Consider the following 11,057-nt stretch of genomic DNA (forward strand, 5'->3'; position numbering starts at 1 on the left):
TCTAATACATTTAGTTCCTAAAGTCTTAGAACCTAACAAGGAGTAACAATACTCATTTTCTAAACTTGAGGGATTAATTGTACTTACTTGAAACCTGAGGGACCAATTGCACTCACAGGATAAACCTCAAGGACCAATATCGTAGTTTCGCCAATTATAAACTATATAAAGTAATCAAGAGTCGTTCATTAAAAAAAAAAAAAGCAATCATGAGTTATGAACATAAATTTGCTTTTACTTTTTGAGCAATATCTTTGGTAGGTATTCAACGTGTCAAAGAACCAAGGCAGTCAATATTTTTTAATTGTAATTTTTATTTAGGATTTATGTGACAGTGGAGGAAAACTAATCTTAAAAAAAAAAAAAAAAAAAAAAAAAAAAAAACTAAAACTAGTCAATATTCAATAATCCATTAATGTATGAAAAATTTAAAAATATATATATTTTATTTATTTATGATTTATTTATAATTATTTTATAATATATTATGATATTATAAAATATGCATGCTATAATAATATTTGTTATTTTTCTTTTCAATTTATGCCCCACTATTAAATAGTCAAAATTCGGCTAAAAAATTAAAACTAAATCATAGGAGACAAATTCATTAACTCATTCTTGAAATCTGCTAAAATCAAAATTATTATCAGACAAATTCATTAATAATACAACATAAATGTCTTGAAATATGCTAGAGATTATAAATTTCTAAAAAAACAAATATAGGAAACATAAATAATAAAAAATCTCTCATCTCTATATCCCTCTGTCTTTCCATCTAAATTCTCGCATTTCTTTTCTTCATCTTGAATTCTTAATATTTTTTTATAAGCTTTCTTTCATTCTATTATTCTTTGCAATAGTTTCACTAACTTCAGTGGTGGATGGTGTGTGTTGTTACTGTGTGTGGGCATAGCAATCTGAGCTAACCTCCTCTCTCTTTTCGAAATTTTCATGAAGATTAAGAGCAATTACATCAGTTGATGTAAAATTGTGCAAAATGGAAAAAGGTGCTTATTTTACACAATTTGAGCAAAAAAACACCCACATCAGTGCGTGTAAACTTGTGTAAAAATGCACAATTGCTACAGTAACCGTGCAAATATGCATGGTTACTGTAGCATGTGCATATAATATCTTAATAGTTTTTTCTCTCTCCTCTGTGTACTAACTCTTACCTCCCTCTCTTTCTCATTTCATCAGAGATGCGCACAGCTCTCTCTTTCTTTCATCTCATCAGTCTGGCCTGTTCTAGCTTCTGCCGATCGCCAAGGAGCAAGCCAAGTCCGTCGCCTACAAGATCGAGCAAGCCGAGTCACTGGATGAGTCCATCAACTACGCCAATTCTCTTTGTCGGCGTCGGGATTCTGAGATTCTGGTTGGATTTGGCCAAAGAACATGGCGTCGTCTTTGTCGGCGTCTACTTCGGCGAGAGCTGGAGGAGGCTCTGATCAACCTTCGCAGTCACAGTAGAGGAGGATCAACCTTCGAAACCCACTGAAGCGATGACGCAATGAAAAATGCGATGAACGGCGTGATGAATGAGTGCTTCGTCGGAGCTAAAATCTGATGGTTTGTGTGGTGGTGGTTTGGGTTGTGAGAGAGAGAGAGTTGTTCTAAGGGAGATGGGTTTCGGTCCTTTCGGATTAGGTCTGTGAGAGAAAAGTAGTGAGGGAGAGACTAATAAAAAATTGTAAAAGAATAAATATTTTATTGAATAAATGTGTAGAATAAATAAATTAATGTGAGTGTTTTGTAAAAATGAGTATGTAAAATAGAAAAAGTATATTTTTGTACAAATTAGAAGGAAAATTTACACCAACCGATGTAATTACTCTAAAGAGCATGGCTGGTGATAACTGATAAGTGTTAGCTTCTTTTCATTTTTTTTTTTTTAGTCTGTACACTAGCCATTGCACAATTGATAGGACAACACACTGCTGACTGCACTACTGCACATTGCATATTAGCACTATAGCAAGCATAGCCAGCCGATGCACAGGTCCCACACATTATCACTAAAAACACTAACTCAGCCACTGTTACACTATACATGCATAGGCATACACTATCCCACCCATTGTACCATCTCTTTTACTTTTACTTTGTCCATTATTCCTATAAGTTCTCACACTAATTGATAATTTGATATATATCATATCAACCTATTTGTATTATAGTGATACTAACTTATTGAACCATGTAATAAATTAATTTTTAGAAGAACTTAAATATAAAAATTTAACTAGTAATTTTGCATCTGAAAAAGCAAGAAAAATAGATTTTAAATAAAAAATATAAAAATCAATAAATATTATTCAATTAATATTTAAATAGAAAAAAGACCCCAACTAAAATTTTTACCTTAGGCCCCCAAAGTTGTTGAGCTAGCCCTGTGTATGACATGACATGTTAAAGAATCGAGTTAGTCATAATTGGCAATGAACCTGCAATTTGACGGTTAAATTTTCTAAATTCAAATTCAATATAAAGATATATAAGAAGTTTGAAGGGTTTCTCTCCAAATTAGTTTGGAGAGAAACATTGTTTAGTTTAATGACTGGTCCCTTGGTTGAAATAAGCTACCATGATAATTTGTGTTTAGATCAACATAATGAAAATGGCTTTTGGCAAGGGTATGTGTATTGGTAATGAATCCAGGAATGTTGAAATTGGGCCGATGATGTATGATAATGAAAGTTAAAGTTCGTGAGAGAGATTATTTTTCTAACAATGGGTAGTCAGAAAAATGAATCTAACACTCATAAAATTTTCCCTCTTACCCGTAGAACACAAAGCCAATGTGTGGTGGTATACTAGTATTTCGCCAATAGTTTCAACGTGTTAAGCTTATGGTTCTAGCAGAACTGGCCCAAGGCCTAAGCAACTTAGGCCAAAGCCCACGACAACAACAACAACAACCAAAAAAAAAAAAAAAACCTTTTAGGGAAAAACCTACATGTCCATTGTGAAATGCCCAAAATTTTATAAAATTATATATACATTTTTAATGGTTATGCACTTTAAAAAAAAAAAAAATTATTAGTGATTTAAGAATACGATAAATTTTACTATAGGCTTACAAATTGGTATGCCACTGATTACAAAAATGTAATTCAAACATTCATGAATTAGATTGATGAAATTTATAAACTATAGTCATTGTTACATTATATTGTGAACATTTTGTAATATTTTTAGCGCATTGTAGTGTACTAATACCACTAACATTATTATATCTACTATAATTCTAGGCTAGTCTTCGAATAAATATTAAGTATTCTAATCCTACTGTCCATTTCATGTATTATACAATAAATCAATAATACGATCTTTGCACTCCTCTTTAACCATTTTTGACAAAAACTTAGGTGGAAATGTTCTTTAATACAAAATCAAGTGAAAACTCACCAAACAAAGTTGTTAGGTTCTAAAAGTTTAGAATAATTGGCAAACCGTGAGTACAAACTTGTCCAAGTATAGATCTTATAGTCTATAAAGTTTATTAAACAATGTAAGGTTGAATTTAATCAACCATCTTATTGGCTTTATTCTGTGCCAAATTTGCTTGTATTTCAGCATTTAGTAACCCTGTATTTAGGTGGGTTTATTGTAAGGGTAGTGAGTTAGATAGAGTATTGATTGCTCAAGAGTGTGCAAGAAAACAGAGACTCGAGCTTGATCTCGCGGGTGGCTAGCGGCTGCAAGCCGCCAGATGCAGCACACGTGCCAAGCGTGCCAGAAGGTGAATAAACATGCTAGCTGGAGCACTACAGGACAAAACAGGACAACTGGTCATACGGTTATCTCACGACTGGGTCTCGCGACTTAGTCAAGTCGCGAGGCCAAGCCACGAGCCACCCCTATTTTGTAAAACCTGACATTTCACATTCCTCTCTTACTCTAGTATGAATACCCCTTATACCCACAAATGAAAGAGAGCTTCCAGAGAGAATTTTGAGAGAGAAACCTTAAAGAAAAACAAGATTGATTCACCTACAATCTATACATTAGAGTCTCTACAAATTCCTCAACTCTCTTCCTCTCCATTGTCAAACCCTTGAGAGACATTTTACCAAAACCTTGTTCTCACCATATTCATTACTATGAGAAGGCTGTTTGGTTTTCTGGGAAGTAGTTAGGAAGGAACCAATCTTCATTAGTTGATACTACAATCTAGTAGCGAAATTCGGGAAGCTAGAAAAGAAAAAGGTTCGGCACAACCTCGTTGGAGTAAGAAGCTTGGAGGGCTTAGGTGCACTGGGTAGATTAGGCTTGGAGGGTCTATTGATGTCCATGTATCCCAACTACATTTTCTAGTCGATTGCTTACCGCTTGGAGGGCGGCGGAGAGGTTTTACGCCGAGGGCTTCGGTTTCCTCTTCGATAACACATCATGTGTTGTCTTTGTGTTTGCATCTTCCATCCCTTTTATCTTTGCCTTTTATTATCTACTGTGGATTGTGATTTTAATTTGGCTTAGATAGTTTTTCCAATTCTATATTATAGCTTATGTTCATATTCCGCACACTAGTTGTTTGACATAATGCTTGAATTGGTTAAGTTGTAAATTGGGGGTCTAAACATTCAAGGGTGTTTATACACATATTTGAAATTTCAAACAATACTCAAGGTGTTACAAGTCAGAACACAATCATATACAAGCTACAAAAAAGAATTCAAATTTAGTGAAATTCGACTGATTGAAAATTAGATCTGACCAATCAAAAGACATGAAATTTCTGCAAAATTCTATTTTAGCACAAACTCTACTTAAACGTTTTGGGTTTCAAGTGAAACACTTTTAGTATATAAAGGAAAACTTTAACTATGTTTTCAGAGCTCTTAGAGAGAAAAGAGTGCATCTTGTGCCTAAAATTGTAGATTTAGGGTTTTTGTACCCATACCTCTCTAAAGTCTTCTACTGGTAATATTCCTTGAAGAATCTCAAAATCTGGTGTTGTAGAAGTTGCTGCTACAAGATCAACAAGTGAAAGTGATCTAAAACTTTTAAGTGAGATCTCAAAGTCATAAGTAAGGAGGCTTGTGTTGCTGTAAATCCAAGAAGAGAAGAAGTGCGTGAATTTGGAGCTTGCATGTGGTCGTGTCAGTAAGTTACTACTGGATGTAGCAATAGATTTAGGATTAAATCTTTTGTAAAAACGTCAATTCTCTTATAGTGGATTTGGTTTACCTTAAGGATACGTAGGTCAAATCCTCCTAAGTTTTTACCTTGAAACAGTTAGTTTCATTGGTTTTCCTGGGTCATCATATCGTGATATTATTTATTTTCCACTACTTTGCATGATATGATATATTTGTGTCTAACCTAGATTTGAATAATTAATTTAAGTAATCACTTGGTTAATATATTAGGTTAAACAATCTGTTTAAGGGGTCTAAACGAATAAACAATTGGTATTAGAGCAGGTTAGCTCTTGTTTATAGGTTTCTTAACATAGAGTTGATCCTTAATCCCTGCTATCATGGATAATTTTAAGTGTCTGTCTGCTCATATTTTTGATGATTTGAATAAAAAGGACAGTAATATTTTTGTTGATCTTTTTGATGCCTGTGAAACTCTTCGTAGGGAATTAACTAAATATGTGAAAATTGCTAAGAAATTCAACGAAGAGTTAAAATTGGCTAATCATGAAAAAGAGAAATTGATTGTGAGATTAGATGAATCTAACAAAAAGAATGAATTTTTGAGAAATCAACTTTCCTCTAAAGATGAGAAGATGAAAAGCTTGGAACAAGAGTTAGTTGAGTCTAAAGCTAAACTTGAAAATTTGACTAGTACCAAGCTTGCTATTGTTGACAGATGTGTTTCTGTTTCTCTTAAGCTTAAAGCTGGAAAACTTTATATCCCTCCCTTCAAGAGGAATCATAAAGAAAAGGCTTATGTTGCTAGGTTAGACAAAAGTAAAAGTTTTGATTTAGACGTTGAAGTTTCTAAACCTAAGTCTAAACCTACTGATAGATTGCATAAGAAATCTGTTTTTGTGCCTACCTATCATCTTTGTGGTGTTGTTGGTCATATTAGACCAAATTGTTCTTTGCTAAGGCAAAAACCAAAATCTGAGACTAAATCTTTGTGGTGTGTTTGGTCACATTCGACCTAACTGTCATAAATTGAAATTTAAGTATGCTGTGTTTCAATCTAGGATATGTGATGATTTTTCTCCTGCCATAAGTCTTGATAAATTGTTTCATATGCTTTTGAAAAATTTAAGCTTGTTGGCTTGTGAAAGGAAATTGCAGAATTTCAATCTATCTTAGAAGAAGTTTGTAATCCCTCAAATACACTCTGCTTCTCATGGTTTTTCACCTATAAAGCCAAAGACTCATGCTATATGGGTGAGAAAAGACTTGCTAAGGTGATTGTTGTTTACTTGTCCTTAATTTAATTCTTTTAGTTGTTTGTGGATATGTTTACTTTTAGTTTTTGGTTGTTTTGATTTTTTTTTTTTTTTTAAATCCAAAAAAATTGAAAATTTTCAAAAAGACAAAAATATTTTATTTTGTATCTAGTTTTATTTTTCTTGAGGATTACATGAATTATGATATCTCTCTCTTGATTTAAAACATGCTTGATATTGTGGAGAAACATAGAAATATGTGTTGTATAACTAAGTGCATGACTATTTTGAGATAAATATAATTTTGTATGAGTATGTACTAGTTTGTACATGTACTCATGGGTTAATTAAGAAATTGATATTTCTTGTTTGTGTGCCCTCTATAACTTAGTTGAGCACTGTCATGCATTATTGTTGCATTTTTTATTTAGCATAATGTGTGTTTTTTGTTTTTTGTTTTTTGTCATAAAAATTTAAAAACCCAAAAAGATTTTTATTGTTTTTTGTATTATGCATCTTCAAGATGTGTAATTGAGATTGGCCTATGAAATTTGCATTTCATGACTGTGTACCTTGTTTAACTTTGATGATCTTTATTTTTCTGCACTTTACTAGTTTGTGCTATGTAGTGCTTATATTGTGTGAGTTATTTATGGCTTTTAAACACATGTTCTTGATTATGAAGTCACATTCTTTTGATTGTAAAGACTAAAAAATCCTAGGAGAAAGACATAAATAACCATCTCACCAATGTTACTCGCCAATCATGAACACCTATGTGCAAATCATAAAAGCCGTGTTCGGTAAGGTGTAGCACTTAAGGTGTTATTGTACTTGAGTTAAAAGAAGTAAAATGAAAAATGAAAAACAAAGAAAAATATGCTTCAAAATCAATAAAAAAAAAATTGCATGGTTGCAAGTGTGTTTTCTAGGAGATGTGGGAGTTATATGATGTAACTCTTTAAGTGATAGTCACTTTCAAATTTATGTGATGACTAATGTAGAACCTGTGTTTATTCTCTGTTTACATGTCACCTTGTAAGTATCTCATGCACTTGCTAGTTGCACACACCACAAGCAAAATTTTGTTAAATTTGGTACATGTAATTATGAGTTAAGTTTTGTGGCCTTCCAAAATTAAACTTCTTGATGTGTTTAATGCATTTCGGGAAGTGAGGAAATTTGATAAAGTTTGAATTTTTCTTTGAAAAATTTGGTTTTGAAATTCATTTGAAGTCATGAACATACATGTCATATAATAAAAACAGTTTTTCAAATGATTCTACAAAATTTTTTCTAGAATTCTTCAAATTTTTTGTTTCTTTATAATTCGACCGATCTACTCAGTCTTTCGACTAATCGAAAAGGAAAAAGAAAATTCCAATTTTAATATGAAACTCTCGGGTTGCCTTGATTCCTCACTCGATTCCTCTTGATCAGTCGAATTTGTTTTTAAGTGTTTTTCGATTCCTGGCTTGACTCCTTTCAATCGATCGAAACTAGAAAGTTTTTGGTAATTAGTTTCTTGATCAATCTGCCTTTTCAGGCATCATTTTTGTTAGGATTCACATGCATTATATTGTTTTCTTTGTCCATCTTGCATTCTTGTAGTCATATCTCTCATTGTTTTCACACACATCAAGCATACACTTTGCTAAACTGGGTGCTCAACTTGATTTAAAAATTGATTGATTAATTTTTGAGTTTTGTACATTTTAGTATATGCTATTTTTCTTAATGTGTGAACTGTTGAAAATTAGAAATATTTTTTTTAGATATGATGGATAATAAATGTGCAAATATTTTCTCTAAAACATTACATGTTGAATTTTTATATCATTGAGATCTATATTGTATAGTCTTAACTGATTGTACCTAGAATGTTTGCATGCATCTGTTTATGGGCCACATAATGTCAAGTTTGCATATATTGAAAGAGAGAATATTTGTGTTCATGTGTATTCTCAACTTATTTTTTTTGGTTAGATTTGTGTCTTTTTAGTTTTCCCCACCTCCTAAATTTTCCCCAATTTTTATTTATTTTTTTATTTTTATTTTTAACTTGGAGAAAGCTATTTTTAAAACCTATGCTATTCATAGGGGGGGGTTGCTTTCTTGATTCTCTATTTTCTCTTCTCCTTTGTTTTGTATGTTTACTATCTACTTTGTTTGGGTTGTCTTTGCCAATATGTGACAAAAAGGGGGAGAAATAGATGAAATTTGGAAAAGGTTTTTTATTGTTTTAATTTAGGGGGGGGGGGTTGTTTTTGAAAGGGAGAAAAACAAAAAGTTTTTATTTTTATTTTTATTTTTATTTTTTTATCTAACTTAGGGGGAGAATTAGTTTGCTTTAGTTTGCTTATAGTCTCATATTTGTTATTATTGTGTTTCATATTGTTTATTTGTCTTTATTTCCACACATACGGTGATGTGCTGTTTTGAATGTTTCAGGAAAGACAGGTACATTTCGATCAAGACCTACTGCCTCTTCTAGCAACTTTTAGGTTTGAAGTCATAAATTGGGATTTGTGATGTAATTGGGCATTTTATAGTAATTGGGTTATTCTTGTATTTGAGCATTTCATATTGTATGTAAGTTTTGTCACAGATGGCCTAAGGGGGAGATTGTTAGGTTCTAAAAGTTTGGAACAATTGGCAAATCATGAGCACAAACTTGTCTAGGTATAGATCTTAGAGTCTATTGAGTTTATTAGGCAATACTCAAGGTGTTACAAGTTAGAACACAAGAACATACAAGCTAAAGAAAGAAGAATTAGAATTTAGTGAAATCCGACTGATTGAAAATTAGATCTGACCAATCGAAAATCACAGACATGAAATTTCTATTGAATTCTATTTTAGCCCAAATTCTACTTAAACATTTTGGGTTTCAAGTGAAACACTTATAGTATATAAAGGAAAACCCTAACTACGTTTTCAGAGCTCTTAGAGAGAAATGAGTGCATCTTGTGCCTAAAATTGTAGATTTAGGGTTTTTGTACCCATACCTCTTTAAAGTCTTCTATCGGTAATATTCCTTAAAGAATCTCAAGATCCAGTGTTGTAGAAGTTGCTACTACAAGATCAACAAGTGAAAGTGATCTAAAACCTTTGAGTAGGATCTTAAAATCGTAAGCAAGGCGGCTTGTGTTACTGTAAATCCAAGAAGATAAGGAGTTCGTGGATTTGGAACTTGCACGTGGTTGTGTCAATAAGTTACTACCGAAGGTAGCATTAGATTTAGGGTTAAATCTTTTGTAAAAACTTTAATTCTCTTATAGTGAATTTGGTATACCTTGAGGATAGTTAGGTCAAATCCTCCCTAGGTTTTACCTTGAAACAGTTAGTTTCATCAGTTTTCCTAAGTCATCATATTGTGATATTATTTATTTTCCACTACTTTACATGATATGATATATTTGTGTTTAACCTAGATCTGAATAATTAATCTAAGTAATCACTTAGTTAATATATTATGTTAAACAATCTGTTTAAGGGGTCTAAACAAACATACAAGAGTGCATGAATCTATACCATTTATATTCCAATTAAAGACACAACTGTTACAACTTTTGCTATGCTCTAACATGATTGATTGTAAATAATAGAAATGAAATGGTGGATCCATGTACAAGTTATCCAGTACTTCTAATCCACCACTTTTGCAAGTTGTAGCAAATGGTATAGTTGTAAAAGAGCTATTCCATTAATCAAGTCATGGATGTTACTCCCAATGAAGTTGCCACCTCAGCAAAAGGCAAGTTTCGACACACCGGACATGTAGCATGCAGCCGTAACCATGAATCCACACATTTAAGATGAAAGAGATGATCACAATTAGGTGACAAGAGCAACACATCCGTGTCATTGTAATCAGCCAAGCATATTGAACAGTAGGATGAGGTAGAGTTGCCCTTATGGAGCTTGGCTTGGGCATAAATGAGCTTTGGGTAGTTGCGTAGGGTGGCTTCATCAAGACCTAGTTCAACGGTATCGATGGAGTGTTGGGGGACAGTTTTGATGGACTCTATGAATTGTTGGAGGGTAGTATTTGATAAGAAGCCATGTTGGTGGTTTTGATGGCCAGAAGGTCGCTGAGGGGGAAAGCCATATACAATCATTATTTTGACTACGATCATGAGGACAATGCAAACAATAGTTCCAACGAAAAAGATGAATTGGATGACATTTTCAACTCCATTCATGTTGGTGTTATCTAAGAAATCATTGGATTATGAGAGAGAGAGAGAGAGAGAGAGAGGGTTTCAGGTAATCAGGGTTGGCTTAACAATTTTGGGGGCCTTAGGTGAAAATTTTAAGTGGATTCTTTTTTAAACTTTAAAGTCTAAAGCTGTACAAATAAAAACTAATTTATTACATGGTTCAATAAATTAGTATTACTATAATACAAATGAGTTGATATGATATACATCAAATTATTAATTGGTGTGATAATTTATAACAATTAATAATGTAAGAGTTTGCATTAAAAAAGAAAAAGAAAAAAGATGTGATAACTTATTAATTAGTTTGAGGCCATGTGGGGCCAGCTTAGCTTAGGCCTTGTCATGTGTTGGGGCTTATGGACAAGACTGCACAGTGCACATCAAGTTGTGTGCACTATTATTATGCAGTATTTTGCATTTTAGGATATAATGTGGCATTTTTAATGCATTTTATTGACAAATAAAAG

At 32.7% G+C, this 11,057-nt stretch overlaps 1 protein-coding gene across 1 annotated transcript; it reads right to left on the reverse strand.

Annotated features, from left to right (window-relative positions):
• Positions 1–10,074: 10,074 nt before the first annotated feature.
• LOC115966571 (RING-H2 finger protein ATL70-like) lies at positions 10,075–10,569 on the reverse strand. The gene has a single exon (XM_031085782.1). The coding sequence runs from the start codon at positions 10,567–10,569 to the stop codon at positions 10,075–10,077; it is 495 nt and encodes a 164-aa protein (XP_030941642.1).
• Positions 10,570–11,057: the final 488 nt, after the last annotated feature.

This window comes from Quercus lobata, chromosome 11 (genome assembly GCF_001633185.2).
Source record: "Quercus lobata isolate SW786 chromosome 11, ValleyOak3.0 Primary Assembly, whole genome shotgun sequence".
Taxonomy (NCBI): Eukaryota; Viridiplantae; Streptophyta; class Magnoliopsida; order Fagales; family Fagaceae; genus Quercus; species Quercus lobata.